Consider the following 24,363-nt stretch of genomic DNA (forward strand, 5'->3'; position numbering starts at 1 on the left):
GAAGGGGATTACACTTTGCATGATGAATCTTACCTACAGGGTCTCCCTTCTTTGATGGGAAACATGGAACAGTGGAAAGAAAGACAGATGAGGCATCAGAAATCCTGGGTTCACATCCTAGCTCTACTAACTGTGTGACCTTGGGCAAGCCATTTTAGCCTTGGGGGTCAAGTTTCCTCCTCTAACATGAGAGAGTTGGACTAAATATAGCCTCTGAGACCCTGTCCTTCTCTAGATCTATGACCATCTTGAGTCACCCAAAGGGATGGTCACACTTTGAATCTCATCAGCTAGGCAACTGGGCTATGCAGTGGATAAGGGGGCCAGGCTTGGAGGCAGGAAGACGTGAGTTCAAATCCAGCCTCAGAAAATCCCTAGTTGTGTGACTTCAGGCAAGTCATTTACCTGCCTCAGTTTCCTTAACTGCAAACATGGGGATAATAACAGCACCTACGTTGCAAGGTTGTTGGAAGGATTAAATGAGGTAATATTTGTCAAGTACAATGCCTGGCACACAGTAGGAGCTCTGTCTCCTGCACAGAAATGTACAAAGAGGGCACTCACATCACGTTGAGGGTTATCTGCCTGTTGTACTTGTCCTCGGGGCTCATTCTCTCTATGTGTATCATCTTCAGTTTCATCTTGATGCTGGTTGTCTCTTTCATAGGCTAGAAAATCAAACAAATTATGAGACTTCCAAAACACAGTCAGCCTAATTTTCTCTTGTGAAATTCCCTCTGGAATGGTAGCAACCAGCTTCCTGTAATAGCTTTCCATCAAGTTTATGGGATCACAAATAACAATGGTCTCCTCCTGTCCAGCTCCTGCTCTGTCTAGAATATTTTCCAGGCTTGGTGGTACGGGAAATGGAGAAAGAGAAAGAGGGGAAAAGAGAGAGAGAGAGATAAAGAGAGGGAGGGAGGGAGAGAGAGAGAGAGAGAGAGAGAGAGAGAGAGGGGGGGGGGGGGGGGGAGAGAGAGAGAGAGAGAGAGAGAGAGAGAGAGAGAGAGAGAGAGAGAGAGAGATTGATTGAGAAACAGACAAAGGCAGGGCACAGAGAAAGAGGAGAAGGGAAAGAAAGAAAGAAGGAAAAAAAGTGGAGGGAGGGAGAGAGAGAAAGAGATGGAAGAAGAAAGAGAGAATTCATCTATCTTCCTTCTTTGAATAAAAGCACATGAGAAAAGACTTAATTTTCAATCCAAATTCTTCTCCCCAGAAGGCCAAAATGAACAAAATTTACATTTAAAAGTGGAAATTAATGAAATTGGCAAAATTAACAGTTTATCCTTGATCCTATCAAAAGAAATACCAAGGAACCAAGAAAGCTAAAAATATCTCACAAAAGTCAAAGATTAAACCCATTTTAGGAGTTTAGGGACCAGCTTCTACACCTGAACACGTTCTACGATGCAATCATAAAGATGCTGGCAACTTATGGTATAAAAAGAGATTGAAGTAGGTTTCTCCTAGATCTCAGGGTTATCGAATATAAAGAAAAGACAGAAGAAGATTAAGACTTCTGGGGATTAGCTAGTTTGAGGAACAGTGAACTATGGGATAACATCAGCCTTCAAAGTATATGAAATGATGGCTTGATGAGAGGATGGTAATCCACTCTCTCTTATTCCCAATGATTCAAGAACAAAGGCACTTAGAGTACTGCCAGAGGAGGACCACAAGTAAAATAATTTCTTGAGTGTAAATAACAAATTCTCAAACATCCAAATAAATCAGTGAGGCACCACATGCCCACTTCCTGTCAAGGCCCAGGAGATTAGGTTACACAGCTACATTAGCACTGCCCGAAGACTAAGCAGCAGAAGGGCTGACAGCCTGTCTCTAAGGTCACCCCAAGGAAATGTGGAACTCAGAACGCCATCTAGCCAATAATTATAAATGAATGCCACTAACGACTTAGTTCTATTTTTTTCAGAGATCCAACCGGAGAAAGCCCACCTAGAAACGCGCATGCAGATTCTCTAGGAGTACAAATTTCTTTTAGTAAAACTTGCCATAAATGATTCATATAGAGAATAACCTAATACTGGTAAAGGAAGAGAAGAAATAGATCTTTCTGAATGACTGTGGCTGTTAATGTCTATTGGAGAAATATACATAAGTACATACAGATATAGATGTACATACATACACATACACATTAACATACATAGATAGACCCATTAAATATGACTGAATGATTAATGTCTCTCTAGGGTACAGTCCTACACCCATCCAGCCTTTTGGCAGGATGATGCAACAAGAGATGAGCCGTCTATGAGTCCTCACCGCCCCCTTCTTCCTCTTGGATCCCCTGCTCCTCTGCTCCTTGGACGATATCGTTATCCATAGCATCATAACGTGTTTGCTGCCTGGGAGGAAGACAAGAACACATTTTTCAGTAACTTCAACAGAAAACTCAGACGAATTTGACACAGGCTATTTTTCAAAGCAGACAAGCCTTAAACGAGGTTTGTCAACATGTATAAAAAGCAAATAAATGAAACCAGACAAACCTCATGTATTGGGGTCTGACAAACTCAGTTTCCCCCAGGCCAGGGCATATCTAGAAGAAGCTATTCCATAACAAAGAAATGTGGAAAATCAGAAGGAAAGGCTAACCAATGTTACTTGGCTATCATGACGCCTGCCAGAAAATTTAAAAAGTTCTAAGGTGCAATCTTTTAAAATATGATTCTGATTAGATCTCAGATCCCTACAATGGCCAGTCTTGACATCAGAGGAGTAAGGAAGCAGAACTGCTTCTTTCTCAGGGTTGGGGGTAAATTGCAAGCATACATTGAGGCATGAACCATCAGTTATGGTCCATGCATCCATTGGTTTTGTACTTTGCTACAAAGGAGGGTTCTATTGGTGGCCATAGCGGGATACTGGGAAATAACAGCAATGTAAAAAGAAAAAAAGAGTAGAAACATTTAAACATGGCTCTGATGGAGACCATCAAGATGGAGGCATTTTTGTCTGTCTACGGCTCCCTCGTTTAAAAACATGCAAAGGAACGGGGATTTCATCAGCATGTGGAGAACCCAGTGTGAGATCTTCCTGCACGAATGTGGATTATAACCCACCTAGGTCACAGGAGCCGATTCCTCAGGTGCTGCCCTGAGGCACAGAGACATGAAATGACCACAGTGCGATCTGAACTCAGGGGTTACTGACTCCAAGCCCATCTCCTCCTCTATGCCATCCTAAGTGCTTTCTTTTAAAAATAAAAAGGTAAAACGATGTACTGGTGAAAAAAGATTTAGGAAGCTGGCATTTCGTTTTTAAATCCATTGCTTCTACCTCCACCACATGCTAAGCATCCCCAGTCTCCTGACTGGATGGGCAGGAGGCACACACTGACGCTCCACCGCATCCCTCCCTGCTCCCCGCCCAGGAACACCCACCGCAGGCGCTTTTGACGGCGCTGCTCGTCCTCGTGCGCAGCCTGCCGCTGCAAGGCCAGTTCTCTGTCTTGAAGTCGCTGCTGCCTCAGCAAGTGCTCCTGCAGCCTCTGCTTATGCAAAGCCTCCTGCCGTTCTCTGAGCTGCTGGGCCTCTTCGGCCCGCCTGGCCGCCAGCCGCTGCTGTTCTAGCTGCTCCTCGTAAGCCGATTTGGCCTTCGTCACAGCCTTTTCTGAAGGACGCGCCTACAAAAGACACAAGGTTATCTGGATGTGAGGCCCCTTGATGTTAATGTGATTCTTGGTACTTTTCTGTCTTACTCTCTATGGCAGGTGTAACCCCCAATAAGACAGCCCCGGCAGTTTCACGAAAACACCATTAATTCATTATTTATAAACTCCTAATACCCAGGCGAAAGACCAAGATGGCAATCAGCCAATCAAGACGGTGACAAGTCAAGCTAGCGTTAGAAACTCAGATGGATTTCAGATGACTTCATACTGCATAATGCTTCTACATAAACATAGTTCCTAACTGACCCTGATTGACTGGCAATTTTTTAAATTATTTCAGAAATGCTGAATGATATTTGGTAAGGCATGCCTGCATTTGATTCAATCCTCAGAGCAACTCTGTGTGGGCAGGGAAAGTCAAGGCTGGCGTTATCAATAGCCATTTGATACGTAAGGAAATAGAGGAATTTTACATGTTAAACTAAGATCATGATGGAGAAGAGTTCTGTCTCCAGAACTATTCTTGGGCAAAATTATTCTCATCTGTCAACTGAGTCTTATTTTCAGAATTTGGCTCGAACTTTTCCACTTGACAATTTTTAATGGCAGTTCCATTTACTTCAAAAGGATGTGTGGAGTTTAAAATCTCATTAAAAAGAAAAAAAAAATAAAAAGTTTGTGAGCTGAAGCTATTGTTGCGCCTCAAGGCGGCTGTGTACTAGGGGATGCTAGTTAACTCTATTACTGGCTGTAAAAATTAGGGCATAACCCGCTAAAAAAAAGTCAACTAGCAGTTATGCCTTAGAAGGAGGGGAGAGAGAAAGAAAGGCAATCTTCTTTTTTTTAAAAAAAATAGGGATGGAGAAATTACCTTCTTCTATTTAGAGAAAACAACACACAGAAGAATCATCATAGCACACCACTTTAAAGCCATTTCTCATGTCTCTCAGCAGAGGCAAGAGGAGGAAGACCTGAAATGGCAGAACGATGAAAAATCCTAAGAAATTACTCCTGAAGTACTCTTTGAAGGAAGACAGCCACAGCCAAGATCCTCCAAAGCTAGGGGGCTTACAGGCCCACACTGTGGGTCATGAACCCCAGAGGGATATGGAGTTATTTCCAGGGGCTTACAAATCTACAACTAAACAAATATCACTTTGGTAAATGCAAGTATGTCACATACATGGGTATCACTATTTTTCATGTATATATAGAATCTATTTTCATGAACATAATAGAAATCCACTAAAAAGTTTTATTGAAGTCATTCATAGCAGCTTTTTGTGAGCATTTAATCTCTCAAACAATGGGTCCTCAGAGTTCAATTACATTTATGTGAGGACATCTGTGAACTTTTTTATTTTTTAAGAAGGGTTCTCTTTCCCAAATTAATGCCACAAATAGCAGCAGAGGGAAGGGGCTCCAAGGGGCTTAACCCCTCAATCCAGATGAGCATTCTTGTGAGGAAGAATCAAGTCTTAGACATACCCGTGTTACAGATGAGAAAGGACAGACAGTGATTTTCAATGCTAAGGTTACAAAGGTCTAGAATCCCTCTCCCCTGAGCCATATTTTGGCTCTATTTAGCTTGGTTATCAGCTGTGGTCTGCGTGCTAACTTAACGTGTCTGAATTGCACACAAGGCCCAGAATGGTTTGCACACCACTGTGATAGATAAGTCTGTAAGTGAGAACAGGGGACTGGTAATCATTAAGGGGTGGTGAGAAAGGTTAACTTAAAAGTTCTTATAAAATAGCACCTTTTAAAAACTGAACAGCCACCATTTAAGTTCAGTTGTTTTCATAGTTATATTTTTTATTAAAGAAACTAGTGAACCATTTAATCCTGTAAACTGAAATTGGAGGTATCAATAAGCTGCCACCCATGGGTCTTGGGCAAATGCCCATGTAGGTTGCATCTCTTGATTCAAGCTGGATGCCAGGGCTCCCCACCTGGTGGTGGCAAAGCAAAACAGCAGCACCAGCTCACAGCTAGCTAGCTAGCTAGATACATAGATAGATAGACAGACAGACAGATAGATAGATAGATAGACAGACAGACAGACAGACAGACAGATAGATAGATAGACAGATAAATACATAGATAGATAGACAGACAGACAGACAGACAGATAGACAGACAGACAGATAGATAGACAGATAAATACATAGATACACAGACAGACAGATAGATAGATAGACAGACAGACAGACAGACAGACAGATAAACAGACAGCAAATGTTACTGAGAGAAAAGAAAAGTTCTACCACATTTTAAATGGTGATTTTTGTTGTTGGTGGTGGGGTGGGGAGGGGGGGAACCAAGCTATATCACAGTACTGTATGAGTATATGCAGACTAACTTCCTAACAAGAGGCAGGGCATTGATAGCTTGTGAATGCTGGAGCAACCAGAGGAGAATTAAGTGGCTAAGAAGATCTAGGTACTATTTAATTGCTTGAGTATATCACTAAGGCACAGAGAGATTTAATTTCCTCATCCATAAAATGCAAGTAGCCTTTGCCATGTTCCCTCGAAGGGATAAAAGGGTAGATTTACATGTTTAATGCAAAGTGGACTGATTCTTGCCTTTGCACTGACTGTCTTCCATGGCTGGGATGCACTCCTTCCATACCTCCTCCCTTAGGGAGCTCCACCTGCAGCACCCCATTCATGAAGCCTTCGGGGATCCCCCCAGCTGTCAATGCTTCCCTCCCAATGTATCTGCCTGTCTAGGCACATGTTGGTGACCCTGGCCAGCTAAAGGCAACGGCTGGCCCCAGAATGGAGCCCTGAGCCCTGAGCCCTGTCGTGCCTGGCATGGAGCTGGTGCTTACACATGCTTGTTCAGAAGCCAGAAGCTACTGTGGCTTTGAGCCTCAGTTTCCAAATCTTTAGAATGAGGCTAGTTAATATCTGAGTTCCTTCCTACTTCTACACATTGGAAAAGACTCTGATGTTGGGAAAGATTGAAGGCAAAAGGAGATGGGTATGGCAGAGGATGGGGTGGATAGAAAGTGTCATGGAAACAACGAACATGAATTTAGATTGAGTTTGGGAGATGCTGGGCTAGAAGAACCTGGCGTGCTATGATCCATGGGGTCACAAAGAGCTGGGAAACAACTGACCAAATGAAGACCCACCACCATCCCTAAATCCCATGACGGTAAGAGAGGCATAAAAACACCTCCCACCTACCAACAGCACCCGCCTCCTCCCCACATGCTAAATATCATCCATTCTATATTTGTTACTAACACCCCAATGCAGCTAGGTGGCACAGTAGATAGAGTGCTGGACTGGGAGTCTGCCTTCGGATGCTTATTAGTTGTGTGATCCTGGGCAAGTCATTTAACCTCAGTTCCCCCATCTGTAAAATAAGAGTCACCTCGGGTCACCTTCAGCTCTAAACACGATTCGATGAACTGCCTTAAGCAGGACAACATGACACACAGCACCAACACTGAAAAGTATTTACTGGCAAGGGGGATTATTTCTGAGTCTTTAAACATAAAACTAAGCTTCCGAATACATCCAACGCTTTCAGGGCAACTTACTCCAGCTCCCTCCTTCTCTGTGGGCAGATTTCTATAGAACAGCCCAACATCAATGCAAAACTGCAAGAGAAAGCGCTACCCAGAGTGGGAAATGACTTGGCTGGGGTCCCACAGCCAGGATGCGGCAGAAGCTGGCCCTGGACCCGGGTTTCTTGGCTCCCACCGCTCCCCACATTGCCTCTCCCCAGACGGCCGAGAACAGGGAGGCCCCTACCTCTGGATGAGCATGCTCTGTCAGCGAGTTGGTTTCCTCTTCTCTCTGCTCCTGCGGCTCCTTCCACGCCTGCTCCTGCTCTTCGGCAGCCTGATCCTGCTCTTCCACCAGGTGCTCAGCCTGCCCCACCTGCTCCATCGCCTCCTCCTCGAGCTCCCTCTTGCTCTCCTCTTCCACCTGCCCCGCCTCCTCCTCTCTTCTCCTGGGCTCCTCCTCCTCTCGCTGGCTTGGTGTGTCTCCAGCGTGGAACTCCACCTCTCTTGGGGTGGGATGCAAGGATTTGGTCTCTGCTGTCCTCTTCCCAACGGCCTGCTCCTGGTCCTGCCATTTTTCGTTACTGTGGGGACCCTAGGCCAAAGAGGATGTGAGAAAACCATGCTGATTTCATAGGGACATACTATGGCAAACACCACCGTCTTCATGGTTACCCCATCAAATGGAGAGGCGTTCCTGGAGACAGACAAGACATCTGTCCCATGGTCCTACCATGAAACTTCAAGGAAGTCGGAACGTGGCTCGTAGACTATGGCACGCCAGTGCTCAACTCCGTCTACTGCTACTTACTAACGGTGTACCTTAGACAAATCACTCAACATTCTCAGGCCTCAGACATTCGTTTAGGGTTGTTGTTTTTGATCTGTAAAATGAAGACCTTACATTTAACGATCTCTTCCAGCTCTAAATCTATCAGCCCGTAATCCTGGTTAACATCCTCATATGCAAAACGGTGATGCTTTGTAGATAAAATGCCACCTTCAGAAAACCACATGAAACTGATGACAGAAACAGGTGATAGATAACGTCCAAATGCCCTACATAATATGGCGACTCCTACTTTATTTTGCAAAGCAACTATTTCTTCACTCTCTTCCTCTTCAAATAAAAACAAAACAGCCACCTTTGAAAACTGAGAAGTCCTTTTCTGTCTTTTTTATTCAATCCATTTTGATTCTCAAATAATCCATGTTAAAGAAAATAATAAAAATGAAATGGAAAATAAACTGATTCTCATCTAATGCTTTGACTTCAAGAAATAACAGTATTAGCAATGATTTCAAGTATGAAATCAGACCACCCCAGCTGCTTAAAAATAGTGGCTAATAAAAATAATACATGAAAACACTGAAATATCAATTCAATGTCAGTGATTTCAAAGCACAGCGTCCTTCTGTCTGTAGCATTTGTTAGCTATTGCCAATTAGCTAGAGATTTTCCAGAATAATGCATACTTTCAATCTGAAAAAGTTTAGGAAATGTGGAATTTGAAGTGGAAATGTGGTCCCCATGGTTCCATTCCTTCAGGAATGGTTTCATTTGAAGCAGACAGAAGTGAAACTGAGATCCTTTATCAAAAGGGAGGAAAAAAAGAGAAAAAAAAAACGAACTAAAAAATTTCTCATCACTTTCCCCATCACACCCTCCCCTCCTGCCAAGTTATCAGACTTTGCACATCCTTTCCCATGTGGGAACAGCTTGATCATGTGCTTTGCTCTCTGGTTATTAAAGGGAATTTCAACTCCTCCAATTTAAAGCCAATTTTCTCTTGAATCTACTGAGTTTTAAATGAACAAGATTTAATCACATTTGTGAAAGCAGACAAATGTGTGAGGGAGGCATTTTGATAGTTTCCCAAGAAGAAGGGAGCGAGACAAACTTGTAGAAGATACAGGTTTTTGGTCCTCTTCACACCTGGTCTAGCTCTGACACCAGAATACCCTGGATGGATGGAGTCTTTTCTTTCTCTGAGCCCTGAGGGCTTTCCCAAATATCTCATTTATCTTCAGAAAATCCTGTGAAGTGGGTCTGAACAGATAACACTATCTCTACTCTACAGAACGGGGTGGTTAAGGAACTCAGGTTAAATGGCAAGCGGGCCAGCCTCCTGACACCTGCTTTGTCTCTATTTACTGAACTGGGACACCTTAAACAAGCGCGGGGGGGGGGGGGGGGGGAGATGACAGAAAGACAGAGAGGCCCAGACAGGAACAATTGGGATGAAGTGAGCTATTCTGCTAGAAGACAACTCTGTGTTTACTGCTAGTGCACAGAAAGGTGTATTCCCAAGGGAATCGATTATCCAGAACACAGACTGAGCTCTGAGGCCAATCTTGCCCTTTGGGGGCAGGCTATAGACAACCCCAGCTCACTCATTCTGATATAATGGAGACTCCTTGAAGGCAACTAGGGTTTCATTTTTGTTTTTTATCCCTTGAAACTAGCACAGTGGCTGCATATAATATCATGGGATCATAGATCAGAGTGAAAGGTAACTCAGAGGCCATGAAGGCAAATCCTCTCATTTTACAGGAAGCAAATGGGAGGCAGAGACAGTAACTTGCCCCAGGGTCACAAAGCTACTAAGTGTCCAAGGCAGGACTCAAACCTGACTCCAGGCCTAGCACGCTGTCCACTCCATCATTACAGGATTAATTAATTAATTTTAATTTTATTCAGATTAGTCCTTAATGAATATTCTTGACTGGTTGATACATAACCACCCAAACAAGACTGTTAAAGTCAAAAGGACAGACATCAGTAATGGCTACCATAAATAAATGCATCCCAAGAAATAAAAGTATAGACATGGAGGATCAGTTCAAAGACCACCTGGATTGTTCTTGTGCACCATTTAATTACACTGTCAGTAACGTTTAATCATGGCAAGGGTTCTCAGCCACACAAATTGAGAGGAACAGAGGTAAATTCAATGGATAAAGACTGAAGATTCTGAGAGAGCATTCTTGTATTTTGCCTTTGCAGCCCCAGTCTTTGAACATTCTAGGGCACATAATAAATGCTTGTTGGATTGGAGATAATGGGCAAACTTGGCAAGACTGATCAACTCACTTGGATGGCAACTTGACTGGCCAGAGTTCGAACAAAAATCCCCACATTAAGCATTCTCTGTTGGGGAGAACAATTTATACAAAAACCAACAACACTGTTAAGAATTAAGACCAGTGCATGACCAAGCAGGATAGGAGAGTGATGAAGGCTGTTACTTACCTCCTGACACAGGGCTCAGACACGAGATGCAGAACGACACATACAGTTTTGGATATGATCAATGTGGGAACTTGTTTTATTTCATTATGATTATGTGTTACAAGGGTTAGGTTTTTCTTCTTTTTTTAATGGGGGGAGGGAGAAAGGAGAGGATATAAGAGAGAGATAATAAAAGTTTGGTAATTGAAAAGAGAGAATTTTGGAAGGGCTCATGTTATTACCTCCTTTGGCTCCTCAGTGATTTTCCTCTCTTTGGCAATGAAAGCGCCTTGGCGGGAAGGTGCTGCCTGGATGACATTTTGTTCTTCCACCCTATCGGGCTTTCGGAAGCTCGGAATCTTATTAAGCGTATCCTTCAGCTGTTTATATTCAGCCACTTGGGTCTGGATGCAAATTGTAGAATTTGAGAGGAGGAAAAACATGTCATTCACAGGCAGCTTACTATGAATATGAGTTCTTGGCATCACATACATAGCACAACTAGACTCCAGTTTAGCAAAATATGCAGATGATTTCCATGCATTAGACAGTCTTATTTTGACATGCTTCACCATTATAGAGTACATGCAAATTAGAAATTAGAGCTCTAAGGAAAACATGGAAAAATTATTGAAGACAGATGTTAATTTCCCAAGCTACATACAAAAGGAGTCAGAATTCTTATTATTTCCTCTACTTTCTAATAAATGCCACTTTTATAAATGAGCCAGCTGTATAATTCTTACACTACTACATAACAATCTACTGAAAATATGCTTAGCCAAATGCTGATCCATTTCCATTACCCATTACGGTCTTTTCCTCAACTGAAAGCAATCAAGTATTTTAAAACGTGAATACATTTTGTGACATCAAGTCAACTTGTGCTGAAAGGAGGTGGAAAAGTCATGAGACACAGCTGTGAACACAGGCAAAAGGAGACAATGAATTTTGGCCCCAGGACCCTGAAAGCTTTCTCTGCTTTTCTCTCACTGGGCTCACTAATTCTTTTACTGTTTCTGAGTGACTCTCAATTATACGTGTGCCCTAATTAGTTCCCTTCCTTCCAACTATTCTTGGAGGATGCCCTTTGCATCATCTCCTCTCTTTTAAACTTCAACCCCTCTTTAACCACTGGCTCCTACCCTGCTGTCTGCAAACTAGGCCAGAACCTCTGCTCTTCTTGACCTTAACATGCCCTCAAGTGACTCCCCCTCCTTTTCCCTTTTACAGCCAGACTCCTAGAAAAAGCTGTCTACACTCACTGCTTCCACTTTCTTCACATCCCACTCACTGCTCAGCCCCTTGCATTCTGGCTTCCGAATTAAGCCACTCTGAGGTAATTCATCATCTCTTCATTGCTAAATGCAAAGAGTTTCCTCAGGCTACATTCTCCTAGAAATCCTCTCCTGGGTTTATGTGACACTTCTTTCTCCTGGTTCTCTCCCTATCTGCCCAACTGCCTCTTCTCACTTTCTTAAACTAGAACACCATCCACATTCCACCCCTCTTCTTTTCTATGCTTCCCTGCCATGACTTTAATTATTCTATCACTCTATTTCAATGACTCCTCAAATCTACCAAGCCAGCCCTGGTCTCTCTCCTGAGCTCTGGCCCCCATTACCAGCCGCCTGCTGGACACCCCCACCTGAATGCTGTGTCAGCATTTCAAACTCATCATGTCCAAGACAATTCATGACTGTCCCCTCCCGACACACACTGTATCCTGACTTTCAAATTTCTGTCAAACAATAGGCCAACCTTCCAGTCTCTCAGTTTTGTAAGCTTTGCTCTTCATGTCCAATCGGTTGTCCAATTCCGTCAACTTTGCCTCCACAATGTCTACTGCCTTTTCTCCCATTTCAGGCCTACTGCCTCATCCCTGGACTAAAGCAATCGGCTTCCCCTAAGTCTCTCTTCCCCCAATCTCTCACCACACCAATACAGCTTCTACCCAGGGGCCCAAACAATCTTCTCAAAGCTCAGGTCTGACCATGACACTCTCCTTCTTATAAGGTTTCTGGAGTTCTTATTTCCTTTAGGATAAAATACAAACTATACTCTTGACATTTAAAGGCACTCACAAACAGACTCTAACCTATGTCTGTAGACTATTCATACCTTCTCCTTTCAGATCACCTATCTACTCTGCATGTTTCATATGCACATAACAGCACTGTACCTCCTGTCAGAACATAAGCGCCCTGAGGGCAGGGACTGGTTTTGCCTTTCTGCCTGGCACACAGTAAGTGCTTAATAAATGCTTGTTGACCAACCAAGCTGATTGCACATTATTCCTGCCCACCCCAACCCCCAGGATCCTTGTTACTCCGATAACATTCCCATATCCGGCCTATTTGCCTTGGCTCAGGGTGTCACCCATGCCTGAAATGTTTTCTTTCCTTGCCTCTGCCTCTCCAAAGCCACTGGAGGCTGGGATAAGGTTCCCCAAGAACACTCCTAATTCCCCTAGTGGTTAGCTCTTTGCACCACCTCCCTATTCCACCCCCCTCCCTGCCCCCATCATTACTACGTGTTGAATTTCTATAACCCCAATAGACTTTGAGGGCAGGGACTATTTCATTTTTGTCTCTGTATACTCAGCATTTAGTACGGTATCTGCAACACAGTAGGTGTTTATCAAATACTGAATTGAACTGAAAGAAATAAAAGTTTTGGGGTAAGGATGTGAAAAGGCAAAAGTGATAGGATGTGTAGGCAAGATTTTAATGAGGACCTTCCGTTAGAGGGAAGTACAGTGATAAAGAAGAGGGAAGTACAGTGATAAAGAAGAGAGAAGACAGGATCAGGACTTAGTGGGCCTTAGTTTTACACCAGGCCCCATCATTGGCCTGGATGATGCATGCCCCTCTCCCTCCCATTCCCCACTCTCCTTTGTATGATTTCCCTATACAAGAAGCCCTTTTCTTAAAGTCAACCTAATTTAAATTTTTAAAAAATCAGCACACCCAGATAACTTCTGGAACGAGGGTGAAGGGTAGGAGATACCCTTCATGCAGCAGTTATCTTCTGAGGGGCTCCCTCCAGCACACCTGCTTCTTCCTTGTCCTATCTACCTTCTGAAAGAAGTGCACGAAAAGCAAAAGGAAGACTCCCCACTCAATCACCATCTCCTTATTAAAAGGCTATTCCTATCCCCTTCCCCTTTAGTCGGCGCCCTCCTTCCCAGAGGAGCTCAGCTGATGCTCCCCTCCCCCCTAATGTTCTGCTTCTTTTTTGAGCTAAGTGGGGAGCTCCAGACATAACCACTCTATCCAGGTATGGTTCTAATTCTTGACTCTCTAGAAGTGGTGGTCCACCCCTCACTGTAGTACCCTGCTCAAATCCTGAACGGCACCACTTTGAGCTTGTTTCTCATAGCGAAGAGGTCTCTGCGGCTCTCGGCTCTCGCTTTCAAAGTTAATAGATTTACTACATCAGAACAACGTACAAGCCTTGAATCTAATAACATATCAGTATGAGTATTAATGACTATGAGCCATTTCCACAGTAGGGGGAAAAAAGAAACAATGTCCCTCAAAAGTAGGCAATTTCCCAGGTCTCTAGAACGTAACAGACCTCAAAAGGTAAGCTAATGAAAATTCCATGTCTTGGCCCATGCAGACAAGGCATGGGTTTAGCCTGCTCATCCTCACTACAGATTCAGTCATAGCCACAGCACCCTCAGGGTTAGCTTCATTCCTTCTGTGGGGAGAGAGAGGGAGCAGGGTAGAGAAGAGAGCTAGAAACCTTTAAAGCATGCATCATTCTCCAGGATCAGGACAGCCTTGAGCTGGCCCAAGCTGCGACTCACTGGAGAGTCACTGCAAAAGACTACATGCATACAGGATTTCAGAAAGGGAAGCCGCCTTTGAAAAGAACCCATCCATAGAGGCTGCCACCCTCCTAACCTGCGCAGCCGCTAGCGCGCTCTTGTGGTCTTCCAAAGTCACTACTAGGTGCTCATGCTCGGTGAGTAAATTCTTATGCTGTTGCTACATAAAGAAAGAATTTTTACACGTTGAGCTGTAAGATCTCAAAGCACATGTTTCTCCAGCTGATAGTGACGGGACTGAACATTGTATTCAACTCTGCAAACTGACTTTCCAGCCCCCCCACCTCTCCACCCTACCCCCAAAAAAATTCCCAAGTGAAAAAAACAATCTCTCTAGTTCAATCTACACTGGCCTATACTCTTGTTTTAAGACTTAGTTTTGAACACAAGCAGTAAGACTACAGAATGCGAAATCAAAAATCACAATAGAAACCATCTGGGAACACCTGCTGAATGTGGAATTTGAGTGTCTGGGTTCAAATATCAGATCCATCATTTACTAGGCTGCCTTATCTTATCTACAAAATAGATCAAGGCTTCTTAACCCAGGGCTTATGGGAAGATGGATGGATGGATGGATGGATTTATGAGGGGTCAATGAACTGGGATGGGAAAAAGAAAAACACCCTTCCTTTCACCAACCTCTAACCAAAATCCAGCATTTCCTTCAATGATGAATGATAATTTTTTAAAAGCCCGAGTCTGAGAAGAGGTCTGTGGGCTTCACCAGATGGGCTCCGTGACCCCTGAAAGCCTAAGACCCTCAGACTAGATGGTCTGTAAGGTTCTTTCCCACGCTGAATCGAGATCTTGTGACTTTTCATGAACAAATCTGGCTTGTGTCTGGGTGGCTAAAACAATGCAATCCCATAAACAAAGGACCACATCAAGACCACTGGCAAACCTAAACGATGTGTCCGAGTGCATGTGGACATTTTCCAGGTGAAGTTCCAAAGGTACCTTCAAGTTCCACTTGAAGAAGAGTAACATCGTGGCCTAGATTTCTTCCGACACTGGCCAGTGATACTTCCCTAACCCATATACGCTAAGATTCAATTCTGATAAATTTCACTGATGCTGAAATTTCCAGAAACACATTTTTTATATAAAGCAAGGCAAGCTTGCACAAAATAGAACATTTTTTCCCCTCTTAAATGGACATGCACGGAGGACAACAAGCTTTCCCCCATCCTCAGGATGTGAACGCAACTTAGTCTGCCCCGGCTTCTACAAGAAGCCACTGCCAGACTCCCTTCATGCCTGGGCCTTCTCTCTGTTGGCGATCACCAGTCTATTTGCACATAATTGTTGGTGTGGTGTTTCCTCCACTGGACGGAGCTCTTGAAGAACTGCAACTGTCTTTTGCCTATCTTTGTATGCCCAGCACTCAGCACTGTGCCTGGCACACAGTAGGTGTTTAATCGATGACTGCTGCCTTGACTGTGTGGTGCTCAGCAGAGATCTCAACAATTTTTAGGCACAAAGTACTATACAAAGTGGTCCTAAACCCCCTTCAAAGAAACCCAACCATTGTTAGCCTATGAATGATGCTTGGGCATGAGGCTTGAACAATTCTTTCCTTTCTCCCACCAGAAGGACTGATTTGAATCCAACAACGTCACCACATCATTTCAAGAATGTTCACGCTGAGGGCAGCCAGGCAGCGCAGCAGAGAGAGCACTGGCCTGGAGTCAGGAGGACCTGAGTTCAAATCTGATTTCAGACACATAACACTTATCAGCTGTGTGACTTTGGGCAAGTCATTTAACCCTAATTGTCTCGCAAAAAAAAAAATGTTCACTGATCCTGATGTTGAATTTCCTTCTTACCACATCCTTCTTCTGTATAACCAGAAGCGACCACTTAGCACGAGAAGCTCCCCAGGGCTCTCAAGCAATAAGAAAGCAATGGTGAAACCCTAGAGTAGTGGCCAAAGAATCAGCTGGGCTTGGTTTCACTGACCTCACCCAATGGCAAAGCTCAGCCCCCAGCCTTCGTATATCCCAGGTCTCAGAGCCAAAAGGGATTTCATTACCGTATCTTCCCTCCCTCTCCTGTCCCACCCCCCATCACCAAGCCAAAGCCACAGCCGAAAAAGAGGTCCAATTATAACATCCTGGGCAAATGGTCCTCCAGCCTTTGCTCAAAGACCTTTGGGGGAGGGCAGCCCATGACTTCCCAAGTCAGCTCATTCCACTTGGGATACTCCACAGTGTGTAGGGGACAGGGTTGCAGTCAGAAAGACCAGGCCATTCCCACCCTGGTCACTGGCCATCCTTGTGACCTGGGGCAAATCCTTTAGCCCCTCCAAGCCCAGTGTCTGCATCTGGAAAATGAAAGGTCCAGCCTTGATAGCCCCTACGGTCCCTTCCAACCCTAAATCTACGAGGACACAAAGTGGTAGGAAGAGCTTTGTCTTTAAATTTTAAACTTTCAAACTTAAATGTGCTTCTTTGTCACTTCTACCACTGTGCCTACGTTTGGCCTCTGGGGCTCACGCAGAATGACTGGCAGTAGACGAAGGCTCTGGCCCCGGTGCCAAGGACCAGGGATTAAACCCTGCTTCTGACCCCCATGACCAACGTAAGAACCAGGCAAGGACGTCACTCCCCTGGGTTGCTCCTTCCTCATCCTCATCTGAGGGGTTGGACAGAGAGCATTCTAACCCTGGGATTCTTCCTCTCCATGGTGGTCCTTCAAGCTGTCACATCCCCTAAGGCAGGCAAGACATCCTCAGTTCCTTCAACCCATCATCCTGTGGCATGACGTCAGGGGCTTCCCTCTTCTGGAGGATCCTTGGGTTACTACAAAGGCCGGGGGGGGGGGGCAGATGCTTCAGGGACCAGAGACCTGAGGCTTGACTGACCTTACCTTCACATCTTGAAGCTGCGTCTGCATGTCTTGGTGTGCTTTTCTTAGCTGTCTATTCTCTTCTCGCAAATTGTAAACTGTTTCTATTTTAGAGAAAAAACACCAGTGAATAATGTCATGAAATTATTATAACATCCTCACATAGCACAAAATCCTGACATTTTGTTTCACGATCTGGTTTCCTTACAGAACTATTACACTCCAGTTCACCCACAGGGACGTAGGAGTGCTGCTCTCCACATAAAGACAACACTGGCATCGATCCAGCTGGTCACCCAAACCAATCTGGTTTTATGGAACAAATCCTTACAAATGAGATACCCGACAGACAAGCAGTTCAGCTCGAGGAGATGCATTTTCATTAACAGGTACACCTGTAAGGAGGGGTGCCTGGAGGTCTAAAATACATGATCTCTAGATTGAAGGAAGCAGTCATTTTTTTTCCCCCAAGGACAGGGCCACCATCTCTCACAGTCATTTACATCTATTCTCATTGGCCTCAAAACACAAGTTTCATGTGAGAGGCAGAAATAAAGGTTATTGTCCATTTCTGGGCTGATCACATGGCCTTCCAGATCCCTCCAAAATATAAGATATTCTGATTCTGAGCAGATTATTTAAGTAATTTTCATGCCTTCTTCCCTTTTCATTTTTTTTTTGGCAAATAACGCAGTTCAATATACATCAATCTATTCAAACTCTGATTTTTTTTTTAAACTTAACCTGCAATTTCACAGGTAGAGAGGACAGCCAGTGAAGAAATTCTGTCTACCCATGCAGACGGAACCCTGCTCCTCAACTTACACTGGGAGACAGCTGCCTGGAGAACTGATGAGTGAAGTGCCTTGGCCAGGGATGTATCAGAAGCAGGATCTGAACCCAGACCAGCTCTCCTATCAACTACACTCCCATGCTGCCTTTGCCCCTCGTTAAATCAGATCCTCCATCTCTACCTTTACAGACAGAGGGCAGCCTTTTTAACTGTTATCCAGGCAGCAAGGTCAAGTTTTTCCTCCTTACTGATTCCCCAGGGAATTCTCCTCACACACCTGTATCTCCCCTTCTGATGTAAAACTCTCTTTTCATAACTTCCCTGAACATACATTTGACCAAGACAGAATTTAGAAACAGATAAAGACCAGGTCAAGAAGAGAGGTGGAATAGGAACTTGGCCACCAACAATCTAATCTAATAAGAGACAGGTCCAGAAGGCAAATCACAGGAAATAACCTGGCTGCCATAAACAAAAAGGTCCCTTGATTCAATGAAATACATACATACACACACACATACACATGTACATATACACATACACACATATACATGCATGTATATACACACGCACAACAAACACATGCTGATGCACGTATGTGTATGTACATATATGTATGTGTGTGCACGTGTGCACACACACACACACACACACACACACACACACACACACTGTGCTAGGCCCTAAACTAGGTAGTAGGGATACTTCAATACAAACAAAAAAAATGAAAAAGCAGAGTCACAAGGAAAGCCAGAGGGAAAGGGAATATGTAAAGAAGTGTAAACAAGGGAGGATCATGCTGGATTAGACAGAGGTGACCTTGTGGTTAGGACAATCAGGGTTAAACCCCCATCTCTTACACAGGATACTGGCTGTGGGACCATGAGCACATCCCTTACCCCTCAGTGTCCTAAAGGTCACAGATGTGGCACCTGGAGGGACCCCAAAAGTCATCAAGTCCAGCCCCTCAGTTTACAGATGGGGGAACTGAGACCAAATGGCCAGCTGACTTATCTGAGTCCTCCCGGCAGGGAGGGAGCAGCACAGACGAGATGGGAAGCCAGGGGCGCTAGCTTCCACTGCCCTGCCCTCTCCACTGTGCCAGGCTGCCCAGAAGACACTAAGCTGTACAACATGGCTACATCTGTGTCGTCAGAGGCTCTTCACCAGACACTCCAACACTGGTAAAACCCTAGAGCCAATCAGATAGGAGGAAGAAGAGGAGGAGGGGGAGGAGGGGGAGGAGGACGAAGAGGAAGAGCAGGAGATATACATGGGAGGAAATGCTAGGGCCAAAAGAAAGACATGAAGAGGGACAGAACAACTTTCAGGACCGTACATGTTGTGGGGAGAGGGCGTCACAGAAGAGGTGACCGACCTCAGTTCTAATCCTGCTTCTGACACCAGCTCTGTAACCCTCCAGCAAAACACTCAGCCCCATCTGTAAAATGGGTATGAGAATAACAGCACCTACTTCACAGGGCTGTTGTGAAGCTCAAATGACATACGCATGTAAAGCACTGTATACATGCTAGTTCCTATTATTACTGTTATTAAAGGGCCAAGAACGAAGCATTTTTCTTCCTCCACTTTCAAATACCCTTTAGCTTGGACAGCTCCTGCTCCTTCTCTTGCTGAAGCTGGAGGTATCTCTGCTTGTGGTCACTAAAGGTCCGGCTGAAGTCATCGCCCTGCTTTCGATGTTCCTCCTCTAGGTCACTGTGCTGCTTCTTCAGCTCCTCATGCTGACTCTGCAAAGACCAAAATGGAACCATTACCAAATGCGGCGTGCGAAGAACAGGGAAGAGGGCTCTGAGGACGAGTCCTCTACTCCCCTAGTTCTAGCTCATAGCAGGAGAGCATAACAAACACCTCCCCAAATCCAAGCCTGGGGAGCACAGTCATGTACAAGGTTCTCTCCTTCTGCCCACTTTCCCCTACACATTTCTGAAGCAGACAAATGGGTTGGAATTAAGGCCAAGGGACACCCAACAATCCTTTTTGCTAAATCTCTGAAGTTCAAAAGGGGTGACTGGAAAAAGGGAAAAACCACTGAGACGCATGGGGTCCCAGATAACTGTCAATAATATATATATGTATACATATATATATGTATGTATATACACATACATATGCATATGCACACACATACATACATACATACATATGTGTGTGTGTGTATACACACACACACATACATAAAATGAAGCCTCTGTGCTCTCAGGCTCCCTCCATGTACCATACCACCTCCACTTCCTTTCTAATTCCATTCTCAAATTCTCCTCCCCAGTCTTCTGTTTTGCCTGGCACCCCAAATAAATGTCAAGGATGCTTGCCTTGGGCTTCCCTTTCACTGGAAACACTGATATGTCCCACATGTCTAAGAGAGCCTTTGGTGCCAGTCCTGTTATTTACTGTCCCATGCTCTCAGCTGATATTAATCCCATTACGTTCAGCAATCCTCCATGAAAGAAGGCTGCGACCTAATCCACCTGATATACCCTCAGGAAGCAGACAAGGTTTCAGCTTCAACAAAGCGCTTTTTGTACATCCCCTCCAATGCTCATCATTCAGGTGAAGAGGAGACACAAATCTAGTAGCTGCAATTCATGATTTGTGGGTCACTAAGAATGTTCTTTGGTGGGAAAAAGGTCACTTCTACTGGTTGGAGAAAAAAAAAATCCTCTCCTGACGTAAATGAATGGATTTTGCTAAAGGACTAAAGAAAGGGAATCTCTGAGTACAAACTGTATGCCTCTGGTGGCACAGTAAATGTCTGTGTACCCTGAGGTTCATTTTAGCAGACCTATGCACTCTCTGCTAAACTGATGACACTTTTGTCCAGAGGAGGCACACAACCAGCCTAGTATGGGGAGAAATAAAGAAAAAAAACCAAAAAAAACCTGAAATGATGCCAAGGATGGCAATGAGAAGGATGAGGGGACTCGATGCCTGAATTACGAGGAAAGATAAAATAAGCTAAACACGCAGAGTTTAGCTAAGCGATGATGGAGAGGGCCCTGATGAGCGTGCATCATTTCCAACCATGTCCCTAGTTTATCTGCCATAGATTCACATCCACTGATCTTCTCCAACCTTCCCTTAATCACTCCATGGACCAGCATTACGAATCATCTTAAGTGGCAATTAATTCGTTCCTTCGCTCACCAAGAGGGGCCTTTTTTAAGGGCCATATTTTACCTAATACTCACTTTCAACATCTGATGTTGTACATTCAACGCACTGTATCTGCTGTTGGAATCTTGCTGTAAAATTGGAGAAGAAAAAAAGTCAATGCAAAGACACCAGATCTGACTCATGTGAAACTCAGCCTCGAGCTGTTAAGAGAATGATTTTGCTTCTAAACTGAATTCAGAACTAGAACAGAGAGTCTCTTTATATCACGCTAGCAGTAAGGCTGAAAGGGTCAGGTATGGCTGTCATATTTAAGTGATGAAAAAACTGGAGCTGGAGTAAAAGTTAGTATTGGATTGGAAGTCCTCAGACTACTTGGTTCCAAATATTGCCTCCACTGCTCACTACCTGAGTGAGTGACCTTGGCAGGCATTTTCACCTTTCTGAGCCTCATTTATAAAATGCGGGTGTTGGAGGCGTGGATTGCGAAGGTCCCATCCGTGGACCTGTTTTATATAAGGAACAGGGCCTTCCAAAGGCACCACTTCATTTCACAAATGAGCAAAGTGAGGCCCACAAGTGAAGAGACTTTCCCAAGGGGACACAGGGAGTAAGGAGGAGAGCAAGGATTCAAACTTAGTTCAGCAACAGGCTGACCCAACGAGCAATTATTAGGCACCTACTGTGTGCCAGGCATTGTGCTAGGCACAAGGGGGATATGAAGATGATAAACAAACAAAAAGTTCCTGACCTCAAGGAGCTGACAAACAACAGATATTAACAGCCTCGCCTGAAGTTACATGGACAAAGCATATGGCAGGAATTATGCTTAAAACTCGGGTCAAGACATAAGAAGAGGGTGGTAATACTCCAAATCATTCCATTCTACGAGACCAGGTGTAGGGAAGAGAGAGCTGCCCACGAGCTCGGCCTCACTTACTCCTAGGACCGCCAAGACTTTCACGTGACGTAGGTGACCGAGCCAACTTACATCTGGCTTCTATATTCACATACCCAGAGTCTGAGGATAACAATTTCACAGCCACAGGACTAGGAGGATTCACACATTTAGTTTCCCTCTTGTAATGAATACACAGAGGTTTTCATATAAGGAAACAACCTGACATGTTTTAGGGATGGCCTGTCTTTAACAATGTCCCAGAAAATTCACATTTTTGTGGAATCAAAGGAAGCACAAAGAACAGGGAGGTTGATCTCCAGCCTAGAAGGATCTCATATGTGTAAGACTCAGCATCTGTGACTAGCCTGCATAAAAATATCAATTGCCAGAATCTATTCCTTTTATCCTGTTTTCTTCCTCTCTCTTTAAAGCTGACTCTAGCCTAGCCTTTCATAGCTAAACAAAGCAGCTAAATTACACATTTCATCGGAGTCAAGAAGACCTGAGTTCCAATCTGCCTCTTAATACCTGTGTGACCATGGACAAGTCTCTTAGCTGCCCAGAGTGATAAGTCCCCACACCACAAATTCCTCCACCCAGGAAAGGCATGAGCTCTTCCTGTAGAGAATTATCCATCCTTAATCACAGCCAGGGAAATATTTCGTCTCCTTAGAATGTTTGAGACTTGGCCAGTGAATAACAACAGAGAGCCTGGTAGTCTTGGAGGTGACTTTGCTGTGGCTATAATTCACCGAAACCACTAGCTACTCATTGCCTTCCAACTCAAGTAGCAAATGAAGCTTTTATTATTGTTAGTGTTCATTTATTGGATTTATTTTCTTAGATTCAGAGCAAGTTTTTTGTCCGAGGAAACGTTGAATATAAGCTTCTGGAGGACACAAACCATCCATTTTGTACTTTATTCATTTTGTTTCTGTTACCCCCGGAGTGTTTCATACGGAGGCACTGGACGTATCTTTGTGTGATTGAATTAAAATAAAGTTTTTGGCTTTTCCTGTACAAATGGCTTAGTAACAAACATTCTGGTTAATCAACCACACGTGGGCACACACATTGAAAAACTTACCCTTCCTTTATTTAGTGTTTCTTGTGCTTCTAATTTATAAACCAGAAAATCTGGGAAATAAAAAGAAAAGAGACACATGGAGAGACAGTGAATCCTAGGATGTTTTACGATGCCAGTCTAAATGGAAAAATGCTCATCTCATGAGGTCCGTGTTCTAAATTAAAAAAAAAAATCACTTCCTTATGGCTGTTCTGTCTAGCAAATTTTGTTACTAAATAGAAGAGAACTATTTTTTTCTTTTTTGTTGACCTTAAAATCTGAATAAAACAAACCAACAACAACAACAAAAAAAACACTCTATAAAAAGTGAATTTTCTCTCAGATTAGCTTTCATTCTATTAGAGAAAATGAAACAAGGGATGATTTATCACCAGCCACTAGATGGCACCACAAAACCATTCAAGATGGGAAGAGCAGACTAGTTCAAATCATGCCATCCAAAGAGCTTTAACGGTTCTTAAGCTTTATTGTCCACTAGATGGCTCCATAAAATCATTCAGAATCTGCAAACAAGAAAGCTAGTAGACTGTTTCTCCTCAAAACATGAGCACACACTTTAAACTTCATACTTAAAATGAAGTTAATAAAAATACCCACCTCCCATGGTTGTTAAGGATAAAGCGATATTTTTTAAACACCTTGTAAACTATACAAGTGTTACTGTTGTTGTTGTTGTTATTATTCAGAAGACAACCTCAAGGTTTTAATAAGATAATCCAACTAATGACATTTGTCATCTACCCTTCCAGGTTCCCAAAGTACAGGAAGGACTGTCGTGACCTTGAATTGGAGGATGACCTTAAGAAAATGGGAAATGCAAGGTGCCTGAAATTGCAAAAGTCCCAAAGGAGCTGTGCTTTCCGAAAAGTTTTCATTAAAAAAAAAGTCAATTGGTACAGCTAGGTGGTGCCGTGGATAGAGCACCAGCCCTGGAGTCAGGAGGACCTGAGTTCAAACCCGGCCTCAGACACTTGTCACTTACTAACTGTGTGGCCCTGGGCAAGTTACTTACCCCTGATCTCCTCACCAAAAAGCAAAAAAATAAAAATAAAAAATGTCAATTATGTCAACACACATTTCTTCTCATACCAGAATTTTTACGTGCATTTAAACAATAATGATCAGATTCAACAAAGGACATATGCCAATCAAAGGGCATTCATCGGACTGCACATGCTTTGGAAGACACCCTAGCAAAAGCAGAAATTTATTACTTGTGCTAAACATGATATGTCAATTCTGGTCCATTATAGATATTTCCTGTCAAGAAAGGATATATAAAGAAACATACAGAATACCAAAAACACATTTAGAGAAAGTCATAGAATCATTGACTTAGAGATGGAAGGGATCTTGGAGGTCATCAAGGT

At 43.7% G+C, this 24,363-nt stretch overlaps 1 protein-coding gene across 3 annotated transcripts in view; it reads right to left on the reverse strand.

Moving 5' to 3' along the window:
- Positions 1 to 24,363, reverse strand: part of GOLIM4 (golgi integral membrane protein 4) — a 96,460-nt gene that overhangs the window by 9,754 nt on the left and 62,343 nt on the right. For 2 of the 3 annotated variants that reach the window (XM_020980171.2, XM_020980166.2), the window contains exons 3-12: positions 22,994 to 23,043; positions 21,083 to 21,136; positions 19,471 to 19,621; positions 17,099 to 17,181; positions 14,304 to 14,387; positions 10,635 to 10,796; positions 7,408 to 7,755; positions 3,408 to 3,649; positions 2,287 to 2,369; positions 565 to 668 (exon numbers count right to left, since the gene is read on the reverse strand). In XM_020980171.2, the coding sequence (XP_020835830.1) occupies positions 565 to 668; positions 2,287 to 2,369; positions 3,408 to 3,649; positions 7,408 to 7,755; positions 10,635 to 10,796; positions 14,304 to 14,387; positions 17,099 to 17,181; positions 19,471 to 19,621; positions 21,083 to 21,136; positions 22,994 to 23,043 (1,361 nt within the window). The remainder of the gene's footprint in view (positions 1 to 564; positions 669 to 2,286; positions 2,370 to 3,407; positions 3,650 to 7,407; positions 7,756 to 10,634; positions 10,797 to 14,303; positions 14,388 to 17,098; positions 17,182 to 19,470; positions 19,622 to 21,082; positions 21,137 to 22,993; positions 23,044 to 24,363) is intronic. The other variant, XM_020980177.2, reaches the window with a different exon arrangement.

Source organism: Phascolarctos cinereus, unplaced genomic scaffold (genome assembly GCF_003287225.1).
Source record: "Phascolarctos cinereus isolate Bilbo 61053 unplaced genomic scaffold, phaCin_HiC Scaffold_7;HRSCAF=346, whole genome shotgun sequence".
In the NCBI taxonomy this organism is placed as follows: Eukaryota; Metazoa; Chordata; class Mammalia; order Diprotodontia; family Phascolarctidae; genus Phascolarctos; species Phascolarctos cinereus.